Source organism: Mobula birostris, chromosome 27 (genome assembly GCF_030028105.1).
Source record: "Mobula birostris isolate sMobBir1 chromosome 27, sMobBir1.hap1, whole genome shotgun sequence".
In the NCBI taxonomy this organism is placed as follows: domain Eukaryota; kingdom Metazoa; phylum Chordata; class Chondrichthyes; order Myliobatiformes; family Myliobatidae; genus Mobula; species Mobula birostris.
In genome coordinates, this window is record NC_092396.1 from 29011754 (window position 1) to 29039113 (window position 27360).

The following is a 27360-nucleotide window of genomic DNA, read 5'->3' on the forward strand; positions in this document are numbered from 1 at the left end:
TGCATTAGATGGCACACTTTAAACTTTCTGCATAGCGTAAAAAACCTCCTGGGAGGGGGGAGAAGATGGCGGCGGGATGGCAGCACGTGCGGCCACTTTGGTGATGATATCTGTTATCTGTCAAGTACGGGACCGTGCACAATCCTGACTTGATGGAGATAGAGGTGAGAGCACAGACGAACATCTGGAAAATTTCTGAAATGTCTGCTTCACTGCCGCTGCTACTGTGTGGTAACCGGAATCTCCGGAGCTGAAGGCTTCGAAATCTTCGGCTTTGCATGTTTCAGCGGCCGGGAGAGGTTGAAGGCGCTCGGCAGAGGATGGCGCTCGGGAGGCTGTATCAGAGGGGCTGGTCGGAAGCTCGGAATTTTCCGACGGATGGACTCAGTGGCGGCTGTGGTCGGGTGCTTTCAAGGTATCGGCAAGTTGACGGTGCCTGGAGGTTTACGGCAGGGAGTTTCTCCCTTTTGATGCCTGCTATCGGGGACTCAGGAGTCAATCAACTCGGGACTTTGAGACTTTTTTTTACTGTGCCTATGATCTGTTCTTCATCAAATTATGGTATTGTTTTGCACTGCTATAACTATATGTTATCATTATGTGGTTCTGTCAGTATTAGTCTTTGGTCTGTCCCCTGTTTTCTGTGATATCACTCCAGAGAAACATTGTATGATTTCTTAATGCATGTATGCATTTCTAAATGACAATAAAAGAGGACTGAGTGTTAGCACAATCTAACAAAATACACTATCTGATTATATTTTAAAAAGAAATGTTGCCTTACTACTTTGTATTATTTGGACAAATTCTTTACATTTCAATTAAAATTTATATCAAAATACTTTGAACGCATGTATAACAACCTCTACCCAAATGAAATACTTACCAAAATAACACACACAAAATAATGAAGGAATTTCAACAGGTCCTGATGAATTATTTTGGCCCAATACATCAACTATTTACTCTTTTCTATAAATGCTGAGTTCCTGGTCTGCTGAACTCCTCCAGCATTTTGTGTGTGTTGTGCTTTGGATTTCCAGCATCTGCAGATATTCTTGTGTTTGTGATACCCTTACCAAAATAACCTACTGAGTTACAGAGCCCTGATTTTTATACCTGCTCAGTTATACAGCAAGGAAACAGGCCATTTGGCTCAGGTCATTCATGCCAGCCAAGGTGACTACCTGAACTAGTCCCATTTGCTTGCCTTATTTCTTCATCTTTCTTATCCATGCACACACCTAAATGTTTTAATTGGACCCACTTCTATCATTTAATCGCAGCTCATTCCATGTACTCGCCACCCTCTGTGTGGGGATAAACAGCCACTCTGGTCATCGTTGAATCTTTCTCCTTGACCATAAACCCATGTACTTGAGGTTTAGACTTCCATACCTTTTCTTCATGACCTTATATATCTCTGTACAATAATCTCTCAGCCTCCTGTGCTCCAGGTAAAACATAGCTAGCCTTTCCAGCATCTCCTTATAACTCAAGCTGTCCAGTCCCAGCAACATCCTTGCAAATCTTTTCTGTGCTCTTTCTAGCTTAAGAACATCCTTTTTATAGCTAGGAGAGCAGAATTGCATACAATACTCTAAGTGCACTCTCAACATCTTTTATAGCTGAACGTGATGTTCCGGCTCTATTACTGAGCATCTCAATGAAGGCAAGCACTGCATCCGCCCTCCTGACTATTTTTACCAGTGCTCCCTTTTTCAGAGAACTATGTGTTTGTACCTCATGGATTCACTGTCCATTCAGACATCTGTTGGCGGAGGGGAAGAAGCTGTTCATGAAACATTGAGTCTGTGTCTTCAGGCTTCCTGATGGTAGCAATGAGAAGTGGGTATATCCTGGATGATGGGGTTACTTAATGATGGATGCCACCTTTTTCAGGTATCAAGGTGTCTTTGATGCTAGGAAGGCTCAGTTGATTGAGATCCTGCTGAAATCCTAAACAGCTTTCTTCACTGTCCCTTATACCACCAATCTTGGTATCCTACAAACATGCAATTTACATTCTCACCCAAATTAATAACAATTATTAATAATGTTGACTCAAACGAGAGGAGACTGAACACAGATCCTCGTGGCACACTGTATGTCATTGGCCTCTGTTCTGAAAATACACTAAATTTCAGAATGAGGGCACTGCTTGTGCTCCTGTCCACAGCAAAAGCGTTGGGGTTGAAAGGATTGAGAGCTTCAAGTTCCTCAGAGTGAGCATCAGCAATAGCCTGTCCTGATTCAATCACGTTGATGGCATGGCCAAGAAAGGTCACTGATGCCTCTACTTCCTCAAGAGGCTAAAGGAATTTGGCATGTCCCCGTCAACTCTTATCAATTTTTATTGATGCATTCTGTCTGGATGCATAAAGGGTTGGTATGGCATGTGACTGCAAGAAACTGCAGAGAGAGTTGGTGACACAGCCCAGAACATCATAGGAATCAGCCCCCTTCTATGTACTTCCTGCTGCCTCAACGAAACAGCCAGGATAATCAAAGTCCCTACCCAACCCAGGCACTCTCTCCTCTCCCCTCAGAAGATAAAAAAGCCTGAAAGCACATACCATCAGGCTCAAGGACAGCTTCTATCCCACTGAATGGACCTCTGGTACAATATGATGGACAGTTTGCCTCAATCTACCTCATTATGATCTTGCACTTTATTGTCTACCTGCACTGCACTTTTCAGTAGCTTTTACACTTTATGCTGCACTGTGACTGTTGTACCTATTCTAGCTCATCAGACTGTGTAATGATTTGGTCTATGCAAACAGTATGCAAGACAAGTTTTTCACCGTATATTGATAAGTGTGACACTAATAAATCAATACCCTTCATAACTACCCTTTGGCTGCTACAACCACATCATGTTCACAACAGTGCTACTTCCTAAGCTGGAGCCAACTACTTCAAACCCATTTCCCCTCCACTTCAATGACCTTTTGTACTTGCTTACCCAACTTCATTGCACCAAAGCCTGGATTTAGTTTCCTTGGAGTGGAAGAGGCCAAGTGTGGAACCTCAGAGGTATGCAAAATGATGAGGGGAACAGGGTCGACAAAGAAATTTTGTACGGTCTTGCCAATGTAGATGATGGAGGCAAATAACTTGCAGCATTTTAAAAATAGTATCTGGTTGAGCACTTGAATCACCAAGGCATGGCCCAATCATTGATAAATGGGATTGTATAGAGGTCCTTCAGGGTTGCCATGCATATGGTGGCTCAAGGAGCTTGCTTCTGTGCTGTATAACTCTGTGAAACACTTTCAATAGCCATCAGCTTTTGCCAGGAGAGGGGAAAATTGCTTCATATTCCAGTGTAATCCTAAATCTAAATTTAGATCTAAATCTAAACTTCCTATATTCTTCGAACACCAGTCTTAATTCATAGCAATCTAAAACTAAGAATGTTTGCCATTATGAATAGCTTAATCACTACCGAGTCAATGGCGGGGGAAAAAAAAATTCAACACCTTGCTTTAAGAGTAGCTGACATGTCATGACGATCACTGAGCCGAAAGGAGCATCACTGAACCAGATTCTGTGCTGTATTAATAAGCAAGGGCAGCTAAAGCCTCACCACAGTTGGCCTCTGCACGCCAGAAAGTGAAACAAGTGCAAAATCTGCCACTTCACCTTTCACGCTCGCTGACCCATGATTAGTGCTGCAAAGCACTGTGACCACAGGGCAGGGGTAGGACTGAATACATTGCTCCCTGTGGTGGAAGAGATGGCTAATCCCGGGCCCACACATTCATTGTATCCAGAAAATCACAATATTAGCAACCATCAGCATCTTCCTGATAATGGCGGGGAATAACTCAGAGCTTACTTTGCTGTTTTCCCTTCATTCAAAATAGGCAGCAATTTCTGTAGTCTTTTGCTTGTGTGTAACTGTAGGAACCCTGCCTATAAGAGTGCATTACATGCAGTTTGGGGGGGTGGTTCCAGATATGCATGAACAGTTTACAGTTGAATGGAACCACACCATGTCAAGATTCTAGATTAATAAAGAATGCTAGTGTTCTCTACTATACAAGCACTCTTTTTTGTATGAAACTATGTTGCATACAAGGCCAATGAAATAGTTCCCATGATGTCATGCAGATTAATGTGTGGGCCTTTTGTTTACAGCGGATTTCACCTGCAAGGCCGGATGCAATATTAACTCCTCCCCCAACACCACTTACATTATAGCGAACATCTCTCCCCACCACAACTGCACCCCCCCGCCCAAACATCTAATTTTCTATACTCACATACGGTTTCTCCAAAGTATCCAAAACTTTAATGCAACATCCTAGGCAACATGGACCATCTCTCATGCGCTGTGAACGTTTGTCGGGAGCCTGTCACTGGCCACTTTGCAACTCTTCAATAAATGGTTATGACTTTCGTATCACTTAATAAGTTACAACTTAACCAAATAATTATTAACCACTATAAATTCAACTTCTGTCCCCAGAATATGAATAACTGAAAGAATGGGCTTTCATTTATTCACATTACAAATATGTCCACTGTCAAGTTGCAATGTCAAATATTTAACCTTAAAAATTCCCATCATTTTAATACTGAATTGCTCCCTCTCCTTCCACTTGTTCTCCCTCTCCATTTCTCTTTGATAATTCATGCACCTCAGTTTTTCCTCCTGTTTCTCAACTTTTAATCGCACTGTTAAAGTGAACAGACCAAATGAACAATGCTCAAGATATCCCTTTCCCCTCACCACAGCCTTTTCAGCAACACCCTAGGCAAAAAAAAATCAAACCTCAGCATGCATGAATAAGATTATCAGCAAAGTTTGTCCAATATTTAAAGAGCATGAGAAATATGACATTTTATAATAAAGGTCACCTTCAGGATTATTTGCCATGGCTGTGTGCTGGCTTTCAATGACTTATGTACAAGGACACCCAGCTAAATTGAAATATTAACATTATTCAGTCTTCTTCATTTAAAAACATGTTTTTTGCACAAGTCGGTAAAGGTACACGGTATTGCATTTGCCATGTTCTTATCACTCATTGAGCTTGCTGATATCCCAGCAAAACCTCTTTACAGCTTAAATTCCACCTACTTTTGTCTCAGCAGAAATTTTAGGAATATGACATTTGGCCCATTTGCCCAAATTGTCAATATATAGTATGAACAGCAGGAGACCAAACACCAATTCCTGCAGTATACCGCAAGTTCCCTACCCAGCAGAGAATGACAATTTTCCAACTCTTTGCTTTATACCCCGAAGCAATTTTCAACCCATGTCAGTATATCACATCAACTCCACGTGCTCCAACTTTGTTGACCATCCTCCTGTGTGGGATCTTAGCAAAACTCTAAAAATTCAGAAGCACATTCACTGGTTCTCCTTTATCCACTCTAGTAACATCAAAGAGCTTCAGTACGATTAGTCATAGACGATCTTCCTTGCACAAATCCATGCTGACTCAGGACAACTATTGCGAGATAATCTTTGATTACACTTTTCTCTACAGACGTGATCCTTCACTGTGTTTCTACTGCACAGGTTCCCTCTTTTATTAGCGCAAGGGTTCTCAACCCAGGATCCACAGACTCCTTTCTTAATGGTATTGGTCCACAGCACAAAAAGTAGTTGGGAATCCATGGTTTAGAGAATAGGTTCAACTCAGTTGATGAAATCTACATCAGTGAACCACACAGCTAAGAAAAAAATCTTCATTGTGACTTAGTTAACTGAATTAAAATTAAAGCAGCAATGAAGCACTACCATTGACTTTAACACTTCAAGCAAACCAGCCACAGTTCCTGTTCCGAAATTCATCCAGCAATACTTTAGAGAACAGCATAATGAGGCTCGAACTCATGGGTCTACAATTGGGAGAAGGTAATGACTCCTGTTGGTGGATCCATCGTTGCTTTTAGGAGAGAAGGGAAATCCATTTGTTTTTCTTGAAACTCAAGCTCAGGTTTATCATTCAATCGTACACATATATACACCTAAACAAAAATGTTCCTCAGGGACCAAGGTGCGAAACACAGTAAGTAAATCACATCAATTCTAAAGGGATTCAAGCCATTTATCAGTTGTGTTATAACCCTGGAATTCAAAACAACTATTTTCAAGATATTTAGGAGTGGTATATCTTTTTGTCTAATTATTTGCTTCAGAAATTATCAATATGCAGGTATATTATTGAATTTTCCAACATAACTGATGTAATTTAAATAATTCATAACAGTGCCTTGAAAAATATTTAGTCCACACAACTATTTCCACACTTTGTCTCAGTTTCTAAATTTAACATATATTGAAGAAGGATTTTCTGAGCTGACCTACAAAATATTATACATCGTATCAAATCAAAAGGAAAATTCTAAAACCTGTCAACAATTTGCTAAAAGTTAAAAACCAAAATTTGTGAGGCTGAAGAAGTATTCATCATTCATTCCCTTTGTAATTACTATGCTAGCTTTTCTCAGTTGAAGTATACAGTTACCTTACCAACTCATCCAATTTGCCGATGTAGAAAGTTGGGGGATCACTTGTTTTCAACGAATTCATAAGAATAAAAGCTCCCTCTCTCTGTAAGAACCAATAGTGTGGTAGATTTTCAACAGACCAAACCAAAATGAAGACACAAGAACATTCAAGGCAAGTCGGGGATATTATAATAGAGAAGCACAAATCTGGGGAAGGGTTGAAGACCATCTCAAAGGCACTGAACGTACCTTGGAGCTCAGTGTAGTCCATTGTGAAAAAGTGGAAAAAATATTAAACCACAACCACACAGCCTATGTCAGGTCAACCCTCTGAACTTCGTCGCTGGAGGAGAATGGCACTTGTAAGAGAGCATGCTATGGCACCAACAGTCACTCCGAGTGAGCTACAGAAGTCAGTGTCTGCAGCTGGAGATGGAGTTCATGGGTCCATAATCTCTAAGGCCTTGAACAAAAGAAGTGTTTATAGAAGAATGGTAAGGAAGCAGTCCTGACTAAAACAAAGCACATCCTTGCCCATAAAGACTTTGCAAACTGTCACTTAGAAGATGCTATAAAGATATGGAAGATCTTATGGTCAGATGAAACTAAAGTGGAATGTTTTAGCTGTAACATTAAGCATTATGTGCAGTGTAAATCTAATACTGTGTAACAGCCAGGTAACACCATCCTCATAGTAAAGTATGGTGGAGGTAGCATTATGCCATGGGGATGTTTTTAAGCAGCAGGGACTGGAAAGCTGGTCAGTGTCAATGGGAAGATGAATGCTGCTACATACAGAGAGATTCTTGAGTTTAAAAAAACTGCTAGCCTGTGCCAGAAAGCTTAAACTGGGGAGGAAGTTCATCTTTCAGCAGGACAACAACTCAAAGCACACTGCCAGAGCAATCATGGAGCTGATGTCCTTCAGTAGCTGGAATCCTGCAGAAACCCAATCAAAAAATTTTCACAAGACCTCAAGATTGCTATCCACTGCCACTCCCAAACTAACCTGGCACGGCTTGAGCAATTTTGCAAGGAGGAATGGACAAATCCTGCTCCATTATGAAGCACAAAGCTAATAGAGACTTATCCAAAATGACTACTGACTGTCTTAGCTGTGAGAGGTGGTTCGACTAAGTACTAAGCAAAAAGGGATGAGTACTTTTGAACTTCTGACATTTTGGTTTTGAATTTTTAGATTTTGGGCTCTATTGTGGAAAAAAAATGGAGCATGTGATTCAAAAAAAATCTCAGTTAAATTGATCAAAATCCTCGGTTGTAATACTCATTTATGTGAACAAAGGTTTGGGGGTTGAATACCTTTACAAAACACTGCACATACATTTGAAATATGTAATTAACAGTGCAACATAAATGCAAGCCTTTCTCTGTTGTATTGAAATCTTGCACCATATCCATTACAGAGCATCCTCCAGCCTGCACTGGTTACAAGAGATTTGATAATGTCTCTTCAGAATAAGCCCACATTCCTGATGAATGGGGAATGATGTTACAAGAGCTGGAAAAAACATCAGAGTGGTTGGAATGTCTGTTCTTATAGAAAACACAGCCTTTTCCTCAGACATTTCCAAGTATTGGTGAATCTGTAATCAACACTACATTTGGAGGCCAAGAAGATGAAGGCAATGCCAATCTCCCAAAACCGGAGGCCAAAACTTTCCTCTTCAAAAGATTAATGAAGTGTCACTTTTGTTTTAGTAGCAAACACACTTACCCAATTCAAAAGGCCACTCTGGAGAAGTCAGCCTAAAACCTAGCCAAGCACTGTACTGTAGTTGTGAGGATTTAATGCAAATTCAGCTTAGATGTACCAAAGACATGAAAGGAGCTATAGAGATACAAGATTCACTGTCACGAGAAAGATGCACATTTAACTATTCAAATGTAATACCCCAGGACAAAAATTCCGCAGATCCATCTGCCACAGTAGGGGAAGGACAATGGGCTTCCTCATCACATTCAAGGTTTCATTCTCATTTCAACTGCAGTTTCTTGCCAACTCCTGCATGGGTTTGCACACACATGGAAAGAATTTGTTGAAACAACCTGCAGAAAGTTCAGGTAGGTCTGAAGCAGCCAAGAAAAGGAGATAAGTGCTTCTAAACTTGTCAAAAAGACAACTTAAATGTAAGTTCAAACTCAAGGAATGACAAGATTCAACAATGCTACACTTGAAGTTGGTGGAGGAAATGTGATTCTCTTTGTTGTTTCCCTTTTCTTTCTCCTCCACGTTCATGATGACGATGACGGCACAATTACACTTGACTTCTTGATTCCCATATCACCTTCAAGCTCTTGTCAAGCAAAAGCACAGGAGTTGTGATAGAAGGCCACTGTCAAATTAACTGCAGAAATTGGAGAAAAGTAAAGGAAAAATACATTTTATCTATTGATTGCTACCTGTTGAAGGTAACCAAGGGATTCCCAGGTCTTGATATAGATTGAGTGGAAAGGGCATATGCTCACCGTGGGAAAACACAAGCTGGTTTTATAGGTGTAGTGGACGAGGTTGCACAAAGTTACAGCAAGATGTTCATTAACAGAGAAATTGAGGAAGGGAATGGCAGATGGAACTTAACTCAGAAAAGAGTAAGGTGATAAATTTTGGAAAATTAAACCAGGACAGGACTTACACAGTGAATGACAGGACCCCAAGAATTATTATAGAACAGGGAAACCTTGTTGGAATGGGAACACGGGTAGAGAGGGTGATGAGAGGCTGAGTACAAAAATCTGGTCCTCCTGTTACAGTTCTATACAATCATGGTTAATGTACACAGAACTGTGTATATTTCTTGGTCACCACGCTACAGAAAATGTGACTCAACTAGAGAGGGTGTAGATATGATTCACAAGGACATTATCCAGATTGGAATGCTTGAGTTATAAAGGATGGGTTTAATAGGCTAGGTCTGTTCTCCCTTGAGCAAAGAAAGGCAAACACTGAAATACATAAAATATCAGACAACCAAAGACGTAGAAGGTTAATTATGCTTCCTATACTTGGCGTGTCTAATACTACAGGGCATTGATTTAAGGGGAGAGGGAGGAAGTTTAAGGGGTTCTGAGGGGTAAATTTTTCCACAAAGAGCAGTTGGCATCCAGAATGAGCTGCCAATGGACATGGTAGAAGCAGGAACGGTGACAACATTGCAGCAGCACTGTGTCATATACTTAAATGAGAGGGCTTGAGAGGATATGCAATTAATGCAAGTAAGTGAAATTAGTACAGATGGATATTACAGTCAACCTGGATGAAAAGGGCTGAAAGGCCTGTTTTTACGGCCAATAAAAGGGAGCTAGGAGAGGATGAAAGATCAAAATGAATTCTTGCCCAAAAATCCTTTTTGGAAGATTTAAATGTGGAGGTAGATGACAGATTGCTGTACCAACTTGCAGTTAATTAACAGTGACATTATGAGACAATTTTGGCCAGAAATGTTATTTCTAATCAACTAATTTGTGTAGTGCAGTAGATTCTCACATTATGCGCTGCAAGTCTCTGTAATCAATGTTACATTCACAATTTGTTATGTGAAAATTGAGCTTTTTGCTTTATCTTTCATCTGCTCTCATTAACCTGCCTTTCAGTTCAGTAAAAAAAAAAGGGCTCTTGTTGCCAGGGTTCACCACAGGCATTGTACTGGCAGATCTATGAGCTGTAAAAATTGCATGTCCACTAATGAGAGAATCTAAATGATGCCAAATTCAGAAGAAACTAGCACAAGAATGAAAATGTGCAATACTGTGCTTAACAATTTCACGTTAACTGCAAGCTTTCATAGAACACAGAAATTTCCAGCATATTACAGGCTCTTTGGCCCACAATGTTGTGCCAACCATGTAACCTACTCTAGAAACTGTCTAGAATTTCCCTAGCATATAGCCCTCTAATTTTCTAAGCTCTATGTACCTATCTAAGAGGCTCTTAAAAGACCCTATTGTACTCGTTTCCACCACTGCTGCCAGCAGTGTATTCCATCTACCCACCACTCTCTGTGTGAAAAATTTACCCCTGACATCCCCTCGGTACCCACTTCCAAGCACCTTAAAACTATGCCCCCTTGTGTTAGCCATTTCAGCCCTGGGAAAAAGCCTCTGGCTATCCACACGATCAATGTCTCTCATCATCTTATACACCTCTATCAGGTCACCTCTCATCCTTCATCGCTCCAAGGAGAAAAGGCCAAATTCACTCAACCTATTCTCATAAGGTAAGCCCTCCAGTCCAGGCAACATCCTTCTAAATCTCCTCTGCACTCTCTCTATAGTATCCACGTCCTTCCTGTAGTGAGGTGACCAGAACTGAAGACAGTCATAGTTCTATAGCCTAAGTGAAATGTCAAATGTATTTTTTTTAATAAAGAGAATGGTAGGTGCCTGGAATGCACTGTCAGGGGTGGTGATAAAGGCTAAAACAATAAGGAAATACAAGTAATTATTAGATAGCCATATTGATGGAAAAAAAAGTGGGAGGGATATGAGCTCTATATTACGAGGTAATGTTACAGCTAGTACTGTATTCAGTTCTGGTCACCTCACGACAGGAAGGATGTGGAAACTATAGAAAGGGTGCGGAGGAGATTTACAAGGATGTTGCCTGGATTGGAGAGCATACCTTATGAGAATAGGTTGAATGAACTTGGCCTTTTTTCCTTGGAGCAATGGAGGATGAGAGGTGACCTGATAGAGGTGTACAAGATAATGAGAGGCATTGACTGTGTAGATAGTCAGAGGCTTTTACCCTGGGTTGAAGTGGCTAGCACGAGAGGGTATAGTTTTCAGGTGCTTGGAAGTAGGTACAAAGGAGATGTCAGGGGTAAGTTTTTTTTAAAACGCAGAGTGGTGAGTGCGTGGAATGGGCTGCTGGGATTGTCAAGGGTAAATTTTTTTTCTTCTTCTTGTTTTTTTTTTTATACGCAGAGAGTGGTGAATGTGTGGAATGGGCTGCCAGTGACAGTGGTGGAGGCGGATACAATAGGGTCGTTTAAGAGACTCTTAGACAGGTACATGGAGCTTAGAAAAATAGAGGGCTATGGGTAACCCTCGGTAATTTCTTATGTAAGTACATGTTCAGCACGGCATTGTGGGCCGAAGGGCCTGCATTGTGCTGTAGGTTTTCTATGTTTCCACATATAGAAGGAAAGGGTTAGACCAGAGGCTCCCAACCTTTAGTTATGCCATGGGTCAATACCATTAAGCAAGGGATCTGTGGACTCCAGGTTGGGAACCCCTGGGTTAGATTAATCTAAGCTCAGCACCAAATCGTGGACCGAAGTGTTACCCTGCTCTGTCCTAAATGCCATGTTATACCATAACTTTCAATAGCAGTTTAGTGGAGGTGGGAGCACAGCTCATCAATCAATATCCTACCTTCCAGATGGAAAGGAGAGGAATCAGAGGAAGCCATTTCACGAAACAGCCTTCTGTCACATCAGCAAGAAGATTCCTGGCCCTTCCTGTTACAGGAAACATCATTTTAATAGAACCGTTGGGATTATAATTTGTTATATTTACATAAAATGTAGTTTGCACAAAGATCTGTAAAATCAACGCATGAAACATTCTAACAGTAGTACAGACAAGTCGAGTAAAAGCAAGACTGTAATATCTGCCGCACACAAAGAAAATAGTGTGTGACAATTATGGCTAAATTTATGTCACAAAAGAAAACTTCCTTTCCTTTATTGAAAGGTACTGGCTTATGATAAAGTATGGTTCCCTGGGCCCACAAAAATGCTCATTCAAGACCAGACATTTCAGTTGATATTCCTAATACATTAAAGCATTTACCCATTAATAAAACATGAGACAGTTAACAGCAACGAAACACAGATCTGCAGTGCACGGCCAAGGACGATAGCTGCATAGGGCTAATCAGTGCCTCCTGTGAATCCAAGCGACTGAAGTAACCTCGCTTGTTATCTTTCTGCTCCCTAACCCTAAGGCGTACGTAGATCAACTGGTAGGCGGAGCCAGAGGGTGACCTCTCCCAGCTCATCAGCGAAACTGTTAAACTCTTCATATTCTAATGTCTCTATTTTCCTTTTCAAGGTGGCCGGGGTCCTAATGGGATCTTTGACATACAGCTGCATTCAAAACCGTTCCTGTTCTTGGAGCTCGCCGAACAGTATGTCCAGGTTTGGCCTGAAATCGGGCAACTTCTGGGCCTTGTGTAGACACAAATTCTCCCTGGTGTCGTGACCTGAAGCGCAGCGGGAGCTGGAACATCAAAGACAGCGAGAGTGGTTGTCGGAGGGTTCTGCACTCGGTAATTGATCTCTCTCTTTCGATGGTGAAGGAGAGTTTGAATCAGGGAACTCGAAATAAAAAGCAACACTTCAGACTATAACATCGAAATGACGACTGTCACTGCGGAAGGACATCTTGTTAATGAGACAGCCTGAGGGTTGTTGAAAATGTTGGAGTGACCAGTTAGTCTTTGATGTACTGTAGACTATGGTCTCTCTTTGGGGGCTTTGCTGTTGCTTGCATAGTGGGCAGTGGGAATGCTGATGCTTTGTGCTCGAATAAGTGGGGGAGGGGGAGGGGGAGAGTTTGATGCTGCTTGCTCATGGAAGTGGTTAAGGGGCTTTGGGATTCTTGCATGTTTTTCCTGTTATCCATTCTTCGTTTTAAGGATATCTGCGGAGAGTGAGAATTTCAGGTTGTATATTGCATACATTCTCTGAACTTGAATGGAACCATTGAATTATCAACTGTAATACTCATAATACAAAAAATGATAAACTTAGCACAGAGTATTAAATTCAGCTCAAACCAAAAAAGCAAGCCTGGGACTTTGTTGCCAATGCCTTTAGATCAATGACAGTCAACTAAAAAAAATCATAGTTGTCTGTGTCAAGGGGTCAAGTGCAAGTGCTCCCTTAGTTTAACACATCCCATCTTTATTGCCTCATATTCAAATTAATTTACTCAAAAATACTACCTTCTTTCTTTTGTCCTTCTTTTTGCAGAAGGTACATCTACAGATAATCTTTCAATAGTATTTAAGTGTTGTTGGTTAATCCCACCAGAAATGCATTTTAATTGACCGATAATTTACTTCATCTGACCTGTTCCATAAGAGTGACAGAACAAATGTAACGTTAAGCAATTCACCTAAACCAGTCACCCCATTCAATACGATGCAAAATCAATATTCAATAGACTGAAAGCATTCAGTCTATTTTTTGAAAAGGGGGCACAATTAACTGGACCATCTACATAAACAGCAGAGGCCAGGCATCCTGCAGCAAGGAACTTGCTTCCTGAGACCCAAAGCCACACCAAGCACAGCCAGGAGTGTGATACAATGCTCGTCACTTGCCCAGGCGAGTGTGGTTCCAACAGCTCTCAGGAAGATCAATACCATCTAGGAAAGTGTGGTCTGATGATTGATACCTCGTCCACAACCATATTCCTTCCCTCTGCTGCCAGGGTGTACTGGCTGCACTGTATGTACCATCTGTAAAATACACGACAGGCACCTCCTAAAGCCCCGCTCTCTGCTATTAAGAAGGACAAAGGTTGCAAACAAATGGGAGCACCACCACTACCTGCAGGTTCCTAAATCCTGACACAGAAATTTATTGCCATATTGGGTCTAAATCCTCCTTAACAACACCCGGTGAAAACCTTAAGCAGGACTGCAGTAACTCCCCGATTATCATCACAATATCCAGGCAATCAGAGATGGACAATAAACACTGGCCTGAAAACTCTAATCCAGTTGCAAAAATATTTTTTTTTAAAAAACATTCCAAGTAACACATCAGTTTTCTTCACTTAGCTATCTAGACGCCTACCATAGCCGGATATATTGATTAGAATATTGCACTGATAAACAGTGGTGAGAACGAGACTTCAAATCCTCAGCCTGCTTCGCTGCTGCTGCTACTGTGTGGTCCAGAATCTCCGGAGGAGAAGGCCCCGAGTCCTCGGCTTTGTTTGTTGCTCGGCGGCCGGGGCGGGGTCAAAGCGCTCGGCAGAGGATGGTGCTCGGAGAGGCTGTGTCAGAGGGGCTGGTTGGAGTCTCAAAGTTTTCGGATGGACTCAGAGTCCGCTGCAGTCGGGTGCTTCCAATGGTGCTGCATCGGCAAGTTGGCAGCGCTTGGAGGTTCATGGCAGGGAGAGTTCCTCCCTTCTGCCACCTGCATAAGATGATGAGTCTATCGGGACTTTGAGACTTTTTTTTTTACCGTGCCCATGGTCTGCTCTTTATCAAATTATGGTATTGCTTTGCACTGTTGTAACTATATGTTATAATTATGTGGTTTTGTCAGTTTTAGTTTTGGTTTGTCCTGGGTTTTCTTGTGATATCATTCTGGAGGCACGTTGTATCATTTTTTAATGTATGCATTTCTAAATGACAAGAAACGAGGACTGAGCGTCCTCATAATCTAAAACAAAATTCAGTTGACTGATCTCTCCGGTTATTTTCAATTTCATTCAAAACTGGACACCAGTTAGCTTTCTGTAACAACATCTCCCCAACATCTGGCTTTGAAATGTGTGAACCACCTTTGGCATCTGAGCGAAGTGCGGACTCTTAACGGGTTCCAACTGCTGCTCACCAGCAGTCAGCACGCCGCCAATCGCCAGTCCCTATCCAGTACTTGCTGGTAGTTCAGGCCAAGGGACCAAAGCCAAATATAATGGACTCTCTCACGACTGCACTCTCAAATAAAAATACACAACACAAGACAAGGTATTTTACCTGGAAGAGTGTTCCTGAGTCTGCCTCACCCTTATCTATTAAAAATTTCTCTTAAATAATATATTATGCCTTTGAATACTCCTACCGGAGGTACAAGAATTGCTGGTTAGATGATTTTGAAAGAGATACAAATGAGCAAAGCACCTAAAGATTTTGACCCAATAGCTAAACAGCCTCCCTCTGGACAGAACATGGCATGTTGTTTGTTAATGCTCAGTAGTTCTCAAAAGCTTTATCACTCCTGGCTTAGGTATCAATGGATCTGTCAAATAAAAGCTTGCCCTGTCCTCACCAACCAGCAGTTATAAATACAATGTCTTTACTCCGATGGCATGAACCTTGACTTCTCTAACTTCTGTTAATGCCCCACCTCCCCTTCGTAACCCATGCCTTATTTATTACTTTTTTTTTCCTTTCTCCCTTTTTTTCCCCTCTCTTTTTTCTCCCTCTGTCCCTCTCACTATTAACTCCTTGCCCATCCTCTGGGTTCCCCCCCTTTCTTTCTCCCTAGGCCTCCCATCCCATGATCCTCTCCCTTCTCCAGCCTCGTACCCCTTTTGCCAATCACCTGTCCAGCTCTTGGCTCCATCCCTCCCCCTCCTGTCTTCTCCTATCATTTCAGATCTCCCCCTCCCCCTCCCTCTTCCAAATCTCTTACTAGCTCTTCTTTCAGTTAGTCCTGACGAAGGGTCTCGGCCTGAAACGTCGACTGTACCTCTTCCTATAGATGCTGCCTGGCCTGCTGCATTCACCAGCACTTTTTGTGTGTGTTGCTTGTCTTTACTCTTTGTTGTTTATTGCAGAGTCTATCTGCATTAATCTTTCTTTTGAAATTGGAGGAGTAAAATCGTTGACTCTGAGGGGTGTGGAAACACAAGCTGCTGAGGAAAGCGCACCAGTTCCCACAGAATGGAGTTATTTGTGATAAATAAAAACAAATTCTTTCTTTGAAGTTGGTGATTCATTAGAAAAGCGGAGGAAAACAATGCAAGATATTTAAGATAATGTATTTATAACTTTCACTCAAAACACTCTTAGGCTGAAGATTTTAAATTTCTCTGTACATTTATTAGAACGAGTTTATTCAGAAATCAATTTGTGCTCCAAGGCATCAGCGATATATTCACAGCATGCAAATAAGTACAAATGACATTATCTTAGCACTGCAGTACTAGTAAAGCAGCATACTGGTTCCTTCCAGTTGAGCTCGTATCACTGTTAGCTTTAATCTCATCACTGCAGCTGTACTTTTCTTCATGTGCTCTCCCGACAGCTTGAGGTACAGTGTAGGACCACTTGTGCATTCTTCCCCATAATTTCTATCAACATGAGCCTCTGGTTCAGCTGAAGCCCTTATCCACACATTCGTATTTTGAGATTTTACATTTCCAAGACTGTATTGCTGTTTCCAATTCTCCAATAAGCCAGTTCATTTTCCAAACTTGCACGCAGTCCCAGTCAACTCTTATCTCATCAGCCGATACTGGTTACTAGTTCAACAGGAATTCAGATTACATGATTCAGGGTTTTAGGTGCTATTTTCACTATAGATTTTCACACATTGCTCTAGTCTGTGCGAGGAGTGGCGCCCCACACAGACTTCCAATCTGAAAATGCCCAACGCAGGCCTCTCATGGTCTGAATCGACGTTCACTATAGAACCCATTAGAGATCTTCAACTATGTTGACCAATGCCTAAATGATCTTTAGATGGCATACTAAACTGCAATTACAACTGAATAATCTCTCTGGCTCTGAAAAACAAAATTTATTTCATCAATTGTTGCTCACAGCATACCTTAATGGATATTCCAGGGTTTTTAAACATTTGCTAGTTTCAAATTTTTTTCTAAATTGCATACAAAGTATTAACAAGCATTTTACTTCTTGGTTCTTTGGTGGAATTCTAAGATAATTATCCCATCATTCATAATAAAATCAGAAAATGCTGCAAATACACAACAGGTCAGGTGGCATCTGTGGAAGGAGAAACAGAGGTAAGGTTTCAGGTCAAGGACCTCATGGGTTGTCAAGCTGAACTATTAACCCTATTGCTCTTCGCACAGATGTGGCCTCACTTGCTGATTATTTCCAGGATTTTTATTTTAGATTTCCAGCATTTGCACTTAATTTTCATTGGCCCTACTCATTGCTTGACAGCAAACACCACTCGCAGTAAAAGCTGGCGCCCGATTACAAATTACGTCAGAAAAACAAATTGAAATCCATGACACAGAACCCTCTCATTTAATTTGTATGGGTTCTTCAAGCTCAGGGACTGACAATGCTTCTTTGCCACTGGTCGATTAAATCAGGCCTGCAATAGCATGAGTTTGGAATTAGCTTTTATGAAACAACGTTAATGAGAACCTGGCAACTTGTTGCACACAGTAGGTGGAGAGCCCCATTGCAAAACCATTGTAGCAGTGGCCAAGGAACGATCGTCCTCTTGAATCAAGTAGTGTTTAATGAACTGTCCATTGAAACAATGAGGTAGGCAGGCCATTAAGCAGGACAGTACGCAGGGGAATGTGGGTGCAAGCTATGACTCTGCCAACTGCATGTGAAACAAATAACAGCTTGTTTGAGAACCACATTCATGATTCACTTAATAAAAATGTATGCAATTGATGAGCAAATGGGAGCCTGAAACAATGCCTTTGCTAAAGCAGTAGCGAACGAAGCCATCTCCAGTAATGTACCTGTGAGGGAAGGTAGCCAGCATGTTCAATTGCAGAATGCAGCTTAAATGAGTGACCTGAAAATGCACTAATCATTAAAAAAATGTTAATGCATCAGTTTTGGATGGGGGAAGTGCACAGAAATTTAAAATCTGACTCTTTTAGAGGCATATTTGAAACAGACACACATTATTTACTTGCTATTTAATTACACATACTTGAGAGCTCAATACTTCCCTTCCTAACCCTTTCCCAGTTCCTAGAGAGACTCCGATCTGCAGTGGACTGTTGGTGCGTTATTTTACACAGCTCCCTCACATTGTTCCACCCTTCTAAAGCCCTCAGGTATTAGGAGATCCTTAATAGAACTGACAATGTATCCTGTGTGAACTAGCAGGTTGGGCTGGCGCTTGGCAAGGGCGACCCAACAGCAAGTGGTACAAAAGATGTTGAAATGTTGGTGTCAGCCAAATACCCAACAGCCCCACAAAAACAGGTCTGAATATGTTTCGTAATGAGCCTCCCTAGTGATTCTAGACTCCTTAAATTCTCTTCCATATTCTCCATAATGACTGACTTCTTTCCAAGGAAAACCTACAACATGCCTGACTTGAAATTTTACCTCTAGACTTTCTAAGCAGCATTTAATTTATTCCAACTGAAGGCCATCATGTATTGGATCTATCCATACACTAAAGAGCTTAGCAAGTCTTACTGGGGACATGAGAGACTGCAGATGCTGGAATCTTGGGCCACACACGGAGGGCTGGAGGAAATCAGTGGGTTGGGGAGCATCTATCAAGGGAAATGATCAGCTGACGTTTCAGATTGAGACCCTTCATCTGGACTGCCCCAGGAAATACAACTAATTACATCATTCCTATCCTGGTCTTGGATACAGGTCAGAACATGGGAATTTCCTTATGTATCCGGTGCACTTTCTTAATGGTCCACTTCCCCATTCAGAAAGGGCAGCACTCTCATTAAGCAGGTGGGGAAGACCGTTGCTGTCCACTCTCCGAGAAAGTGTTCCATATCACAATATTCCAATAAAATGAAGCTGTATCAACTGCATCGAGCAACATGACCTGAAAAATAGTTTAAATAGCTGCATTTAGTCACGAATTCTGTGAGAGCGAATGCTATTCCACACACATTTTTGGGCAGTGACCTGTGAATTGTGCAAGGTTGAACTTGTGTAACCCAAATGTGGGAGGACATCTGTTTTAGAGTCAACAGTTAACAATGAATTAAATTCACTCCTCAGCACACCAGTCTCAACTCTGGCTACAGCAAAGACAAAAATAAATTAACATAACTTGCTATTAAACAGCACGGGCACTTCATTATATTAATAAAATCTTAACTACGGTCAGAGAACCAGGTCAGGGAAACTTATAGTAATTTAACCAGGACAAGACTTCCACAGTAAATGGTAGGGCCCAATAGAGTGTTGTAGAACACAGAGACTAAGGGATAAGAGATACATATTTTCCTGAAAGAGGCAATGTGGTAGACAGTGTGGTGAAGAGGGTATTTGGCACGCTTGACTTCATCAGTCAAAGGACAGAGTTAAAACATCTGTACAGGACACTGGCAAGACCATGCTTGGAGTATTGTGTGCAGTTCTGATAGTCTAGCAACAGGAAGGAGATTCTTAAACTAGAAAGGGTGGAGGAAAGATTCATAAGGACGTTTCCAGAACTGGAGGGCTTGAGCTTAAAGAACAGAATAGACAGGCTGAGGCTTATTTCCCTGAAACATCAGAGGATAAGGGGTATATAAAAGCATGAGGGGCATAGACATGGTGATTGCTCTCAGTCTTTTCCCCCCCAACCCCAGAGTAGAGGTGTCAAAAACTAGAGGGGATAAATTTAAGGAAAAAAATGGGAAAATTTTCAAGTGGCAACCTTTTCTGCACAGCAGTTGGTCAGTATATGGAAAGAGCTACCAGAGGAAGTGATGGAGGCTAATTACAATGTTGAAAAGACATTCAGTCAGGCAGATGAGTAGGAAGGGTTTAAACAGATATGTGCCTAACAAAGGTAAATAGGACTTGCTTAGGTTGGCATGGACAAGTTGAACCAAATTAATTCCAAAACACAAGTCTTTGTTTATTAAAAACTGTAATTGTAAGTATGTTTTAGCACTCAACTGCAAGATCCCAGATCAATGCAAGTTTTTGCCATTGGAGCAGCAGTAGAGACATCAGACTGCCTCAGTGCCCTGGATAGGATGTCACATTGTGGCACGTTAAACATCCTTTATTAATGTTGTGCACAAGTTGCCTTTCTTCCTCACATTCAAGTTTTTAGTTGTATGAATACATTATTATAGGACAAAACCCCATCCTATTCTTTAATATTCATAGTATGACTTCCTCTCACTGACACTAGAGAGCTTTAAACCAACTGTAGCTTAGGTAGTGCTGTTCAGACATGACCTTCCTGGCCTGTGAACAGGAGATTATTCCACGGGTCCTCAGAAACACTGTTATCAGGATCATGATCAAGACAGACTGACAAATCCAATAACGATAATTACAGAGGGTCTCCCTGTTCTGACACAGAGAAAAGCATGCCGGGGTTCTTCTCAGTCACCTCCCCCCAGTGGCCAAAGAAATGCCCTCCATAACACACTGAATATTTTTTCATCCAAAAGGCATAATAGACTTTATCTTCACCAGTCAACAATTCCAGGGAAAATACAACAGAAAGTACCTACCACATACATGGGCTTTCTCAGAACATTAAACACCAATTTGGAGGGATGGCAACGCATTCTTCAAGCGCAAACAACAGGAATTCTGCAGATGCTGGAAATTCAAGCAACACACATAAAAGTTGCTGGTGAACGCAGCAGGCCAGGCATTATCTCTAGGAAGAGGTGCAGTCGACGTTTCAGGCCGAGACCCTTCGTCAGGAAACGTCGACTGCACCTCTTCCTAGAGATGCTGCCTGGCCTGCTGCGTTCACCAGCAACTTTTATGTGTGTTGCATTCTTCAAGTGACTGTCCATGGAAAGTGTCTCCATCTTATGGTTGCTTCATAATTTCACGCAAACTATGATCCTAATGGGTCCACAAAATAACCAATTTCAACCTCACTGTGGATTGGTATCAGGCGAGTTGCACCATTTACCCACCACATTTTAGTGTTTCTCAATAACAACACCACATCTAATGGAATTCCTGGAGTGGAACCAATGCACAGGTATAATGGGACAATATTCAACCAAAGTCACTGCCACTCAAAAAATAGGATCACCCCAACCTTAGTCACACAACCGAACTTTGCATGTATTCACAGGCTGAGCTCCAAGTGAACATCGATTCATTCAGAGAAGCAAATGAAGGATCGGCCCTATATTTGACATCCAATAAAAATTCTCTATCAACCTGAATGTCCTTTATAACGCTTCTCTCTGGGAATAAAAGCTCCAGGATGAGACACTATAAAATATGGACTACAGCCCATTCGTCAGGATCCAACTGTCAGCAAACCCAAATGAAATTTACAATTGTTTTTGTGCATCAGAATATTTTTTGACTATTTAGGGTAAATGTATTTGAACTCAAGAATTCAAAGCCACATAAATCTTGCCTTCCTGAATATTTCTGATGCATAAATTATAGCAGGTACATCATTTACTGGAAGGGTACCACCAATACAGACTACAATGCACTGAGGGAATACATGAACCAACATCAGCTTCTTTGCCCATGCCAACATCTCCAGCATTAAGGGCCAAACACCCTCAGTCAACTCCAATGAGGATTTTGCACCTTTTCCCCCCCATTGAATAAGTCACTCCTCACACACCGAACACTAGACTACTAAAAATGACATTTCATTCCAAGCTTCTACACAGTGAAATTACCAGGTAGAAAGGATGTTCTCAAAGCCTAATGCAACATTCCCTAATCAATTCTCATGATCACTGGCTTACAAATACTCAGAAAGTACATTTGGAATGGCACTGATAAGGTTAGGTAATAGAGTCACAGAAAAGTACAGTATAAATAGCTCTGAGGTAAGTGGTATAGGCAGGTGCCGTGAGGTAATGTTCAAGAGCCTTGAAGTAATGTTACAGCTATACAAGACCTTGGTCAGACCCCACTTGGAGTATTGTGTTCAGTTCTGGTCACCTTACTACAGGAAGGATGTGGATACTATAGAGAGAGTACAGAGAAGATTTACAAGGCTGTTGCCTGGATTGGAGGGCGTACCTTATGAGAATAGGTTGAGTGTACTTAGTCTTTTCTCCTTGGAGCAATGGAGGAAGAGAGGTGACCTGATAGAGGTGTATAAGATGATGAGGGGCATTGATCGTGTGGATACTCAGAGCTAAAATGGCTAACGTGAGGGGGCATAGTTTTAAGGTGCTTGGAAATAAGTACTGAGCAGATGACAGGGGTAAGTTTGCCCACACAGAGAGTGGTGAGTGCATGGAATGCACTGCCAGCGGCAGTGGTGGAAGTGGATACAATAGGGTCTTTTAAGAGCTTCTTAGACAGGGACATGGAGCTTAGGAAAATAGAGGGTTATGCGCTAGGGAAATTCTAGGCAGTCTCTAGAGTAGTCAGTATGGTCAGCACAACATTGTGGGCAGAGGGGCCTGTGATGTGCTGTAAATTTCTATGACCTTAAAAAGTTGGAGTGCATCACTCCCAATTATTGTCCACCAAGTACTTCATGCTTCACCTGTAGCAGAGTCTGGGGGTTTCATATTGATCTCACCAGTCACCCAAGAAAACACCAAACTGGAAGCAAGGCATTCTTGAAAAAAAAAAGAAACTGCCCATGAAAGTCTTTCCTCATCAAAGTGATAAAATGCTGCACAAAATAATAGTGACCAAGGAACCTAGGATTCTGATAGGAGAGGACAATTGCAAAGAGTAACCAACATTAGAAAAGTTGGCATCAAATACAGACTGATCAATTGCCCTGTGTCATAGAACATTAAACTGAACAGATACTTCAACCCATCTATTCCAAAATCAATTTAAACCTTCCCTCCCATATAACCCTCTATTTTTCTTTCATCCATATGCCTCTCTAAATGTCATTTCAATGTCCCTAATGTCTCTGCCTCTACCACCATCCCTGGTAGTGTGTTCCATGTACTTAGCACTTTGTGTAAAAATCCTACCTTTGACTCACCATAAAATTATGCCCTCTCGTATTAGCCATTGCTGTCCCGGGGAAAAAAGGTGCTGGCTGCCTCTTGTCATCATATAAACCTCTATCATATCTCATCTCATCCTCCTTCACTCCCAAAAGCCCTTGCTCATTCAACCTTTCCTAATGTGACATGCTCTCGAAACCAGTCATCGTCCTGACAAATCTCTGCACCTTCTCTAAAGCTTCTGCATCCTTCCTAAAACGAGGAGACCAGAACCAAACACAATAATGTAACAAGATCAATATTCTGCAGATTTGATTTTTCTAGTAATTATTTATACAGAAGGTAGAAATGATTTGCAAGACCAGCCAGCATTTATCGTCGATCTATACATAATAACACTGGGATGTACTGAGTAAGTGGCCAAGGGGTGAAAGATGCAATTATATTGGTGGGTCTGGAATCAGATAGGCCAGTCCCAGCAAGGACAGCAGCGTTCCTTAAAGACATCAGATTACCAACCAGATTTTACAACCAGATTTTTACAACATTCCAGTAATTCCTTGCCCACCTTCGTATTCAAGGTTTATTCAGTAACCCTTAGTTAAATTCCGCAAAGCCACAGAAGGCCTTGAACTCATCTGCAGTTCGATAGGCCATGTCTCCAAGTACTAGTCCGGTAACTCAACCACGTTAAGTCTGGTTACGTTGCAGCATGGAGAGAAATTTGACTTATGACTTGCAGCAAAAAGCATCAGCAGAATATCTGGCAAGGACCCAAGAGAAGTTAAAGAAATGATAACGAGCCCTGTCCAACACCGTCGAAATTGTTTCAACAGCCTCTCAGACCCGCCACCACGTCACCGTTGCTTTCTCCAACCCCATGTCAAGCACGAGAGTCACTAATACTTACAGCAAAATAAAGTGAACTCCAATGATTCCATCAACTATTCCCACCCACTTTATCACAAAATGCACAGATACACATCCAACGGATGACCTATTTTGTAGCTGTTCGGTCACAATTCTTCAGAGCCATTTTTTTTGCTTGCACAGTTCGGAATGTAAACGTTATTTGCTCGTTTAATCCTAGTGCCTTCCCATTCTTCCCCCTCCACCCTGTTCTGACAAAAACCGGGATCGCCTTTGTCAGTTCCAGTCAACCCCGATCCAATACACTGGATGGCACAGATAATGTTGAAAAATTACGTCTAAAGACTACATTATCGGCGCAGAAACAGACTTTTCCACTTACCGAGCTACGCCTTTGTTGTCATGTACAAAGAGCGAAAGGCTGCACAGCTTCTGAAAGAATGATATTAAATCGCAAGAGTGGGAGCATAAAGCCTCGTTGCTCATAGTCTCCGCATCAGAGCATTTTACATCCCATATCTCGTCGACACAGCCTACCGTGACAAAAAAAAATCCTTCAAAATAAACTGCTGGCAACTTCGAAAGCAATTTCCCACCAGAATCAGGGGGCTCTGTCCTAGGTCCTTTTACCCTCAATAGAAAGAGCTCAGATCCCTCACAGCGTTGGGCACCCGTACAACCAATAGGATCTCTGCAAGTTTTCTCCACAATCCTCCAGGGCGCTTTGCTGGTTCCAGCAATGAATATTTATCAATTGCTCTGCTCCACTCAGTGTAGGCAACGAACAGTGTGGGGCCAGACTTTCTCTTCTACTTGGATTTCCTAATCACGCCACTGAAATCTCATTCAAATCTCCTAGTTTCCCAGGGAAAAAAACGCACACACACACATATCAAGAAAACTGAGCGGGAGGTTAAAGTTTAATTATTGCAAATGCGCAGATCTCATTAGAGTCCGGTATCCAGGATACAGCAAGCAAGCGGCTATGCAGTGGGAGCAGTTTGACCTCGATATGGGGGAAGCCTTTAGCCTGCCTTGTTCAAACACCAACGCATGTTCCACTCCCCCCCACCCCCAAAAAAATCTGTATTTGGGAAAAGTCAATTCAGATTTCACTCATTTGTGGTTTAATGTTCCTCAAATGGCTGGATGGATTTTCTGATCAGAGTTCAGGACTAATTTAATTCAGAGGTTAGCAACAAAGGAGTCCCCACCTTGCGATTCTTCTGTTCAATTATTTAAACTAAATTATTCTTTAGTAACCTAGTCAAAAAATAGCATGAATATCGTTGTATTTCTATTACTGAATAAACACTTCGTAAAATGATGACTTGTGAGTCTCTGGGAGCGCAACACACCCAACTTCCATGTGCATTTTCGGGTTAGTGATTGAAATTAGAAACCCTGCCTTTTCCCATTTCCAATCCAGAGAGGAATGAGTCTAATATCGACCCTCCTAAATGCCCCAGGTTTCGCACCATTGTAATATTCTGCTTCGTAAGCATTTAATAGAGGGTTAGGCTGTCGACAATTGAAGGTTTGTTCACTTGTGCTCAACCTCCTCCCAACAGTCAATGGATATTATTCATATGTCCCACCACTGTTAATCACTCAATAAACTGTGAGTCATGGGGTGGAGGATGGTTTGCTTCCTATTGCCTCATGGCTAAATTAAACGATTTAATTATTCTTTAGATTAACCCTGCTAGAATCAAATATCACTGTGATGATTGTATGTTCTAGTATCAATTGTTTGGCGACAATAACGTATAACGTATATTTATCATTAGTTCAGAATCAGGCTTCTTGGTTGGGGCAACTGTAATGAAAATCAATTTCCCTCCAGATCAATAAAATATGCGTATGACTATGACTATAATATTGCCAGCATATGTCGTGAAGTTTGTTGTTTTTATGCCAGCAGTACAATGCAATACATAACAAATATAGAAATAAATAAATGGATTATAGTGAGTATATAAAATAATTAAATTAAAAATAGATTTAGATTATGAAGACACGCAGTCCTCTTTTATTGTCATTTAGTAATGCATGCATTAAAACTAACAAAACCACATAATTATAACATATAGTTACAACAGTGCAACAATACCATAACTTGATGAAGAAGTCCATGAGCACAGTAAAAAGTTTAAAGTCTCTCAAATGTCCCACATCTCACGCAGATGGGAGAAGGAAGAAAACTCTCCCTGCCATACCCGACCACAGTCCGTCTCTGAGTTATCCGAAAACTTTGAGCTCTGATCAGCTCTCCGACACTGAGTACTGACCTCCATCTCGGTTGCCAACAGCAGGCAAAGTTGGGGATTTTGAGGCCTTCCCTCCGAAAGATTCCCGATCAGGCAGTAACAACAGCAGCGAACTGGCGTTTCAGAAATTTTTCCAGATGTTCCTCTCTGCTTTCACGGCCATCTCCATCAAATCAGAATTGTCCATGGCCCCTATTTAATGGATACGATATCATTTTTCACCGGAGGGCTGCACACGCGCGGCGTGCTGCTCTCTCTCCTCCCGCCATTAGTAGTGCAAAAACAGAAATGATTAAAAAAAAGTGAGGTAGTGTCAATGGGTTCAATGTCCATTTAGGAATCTAATGGCAGAGGGGAAGAAGCTGTTCCTGAATCACTGACTGGGTGCCTTCAGGCTTCCGTACCTTCTCCCTGATGGTAACAGTGAGAAAAGGGCATGCCCTGTGTTGGGGGTGGGGGGGGGGTGATCCTTAATAATGGACGCCACCTTTCTGAGGCACCACTCCTTGAAGATGTCTTAGTCATAGTCATAGTCATACTTTATTGATCCCGGGGCAAATTGGTTTTTGTTACAGTTGCACCATAAGTAATAAATAGTAATAGAACCATAAATAGTTAAATAGTAATATGTAAATTATGCCAGTAAATTATGAAATAAGTCCAGGACCAGCCTATTGGCTCAGGGTGTCTGACCCTCCAAGGGAGGAGTTGTAAAGTTTGATGGCCACAGGCAGGAATGACTTCCTATGACGCTCTGTGTTGCATCTCGTTGGAATGAGTCTCTGGCTGAATGTACTCCTGTGCCCACCCAGTACATTATGTTGTGGATGGGAGACATTGTCCAAGATGGCATGCAACTTAGACAGCATCCTCTTTTCAGACACCACCGTCAGAGAGTCCGGTTCCATCCCCACAATATCACTGGCCTTACGAATGAGTTTGTTGATTCTGTTGGTGTCTCCTACCCTCAGCTTGCTGTCCCAGCACACAACAGCAAACATGATAGCACTGGCCACCACAGTCTCATAGAACATCCTCAGCATCGTCCAGCAGATGTTAGAGGACCTCAGTCTCCTCAGGAAATAGAGATGGTTCTGACCCTTCTTGTAGAAAGCCTCAGTGTTCTTTGACTAGTCTAGTTTATTGTCAATTCGTATCCCCAGGTACTTGTAATCCTCCACCATGTCCACACTGACCC

General features: G+C 41.7%; 1 protein-coding gene across 7 annotated transcripts in view; it reads right to left on the reverse strand.

Annotated features, from left to right (window-relative positions):
- Window positions 1–24731, reverse strand: part of LOC140188694 (rho guanine nucleotide exchange factor 10-like protein) — a 196256-nt gene extending 171525 nt beyond the window's left edge. For 3 of the 7 annotated variants that reach the window (XR_011883355.1, XM_072245226.1, XM_072245221.1), the window contains exons 1-2: window positions 24275–24731; window positions 11869–11954 (exon numbers count right to left, since the gene is read on the reverse strand). Coding sequence is in view for 6 of the 7 variants with exons in the window: in XM_072245226.1 (XP_072101327.1) it covers window positions 11869–11905 (37 nt within the window). In the remaining variant the exon portion in view is untranslated. Of the gene's footprint in view, window positions 1–11868; window positions 11955–12288; window positions 12396–14303; window positions 14481–23590; window positions 23743–23932; window positions 24100–24274 lie in introns of those variants that run through there. The other 4 variants (XM_072245223.1, XM_072245225.1, XM_072245224.1 and 1 more) reach the window with 4 other exon arrangements.
- Window positions 24732–27360: the final 2629 nt, after the last annotated feature.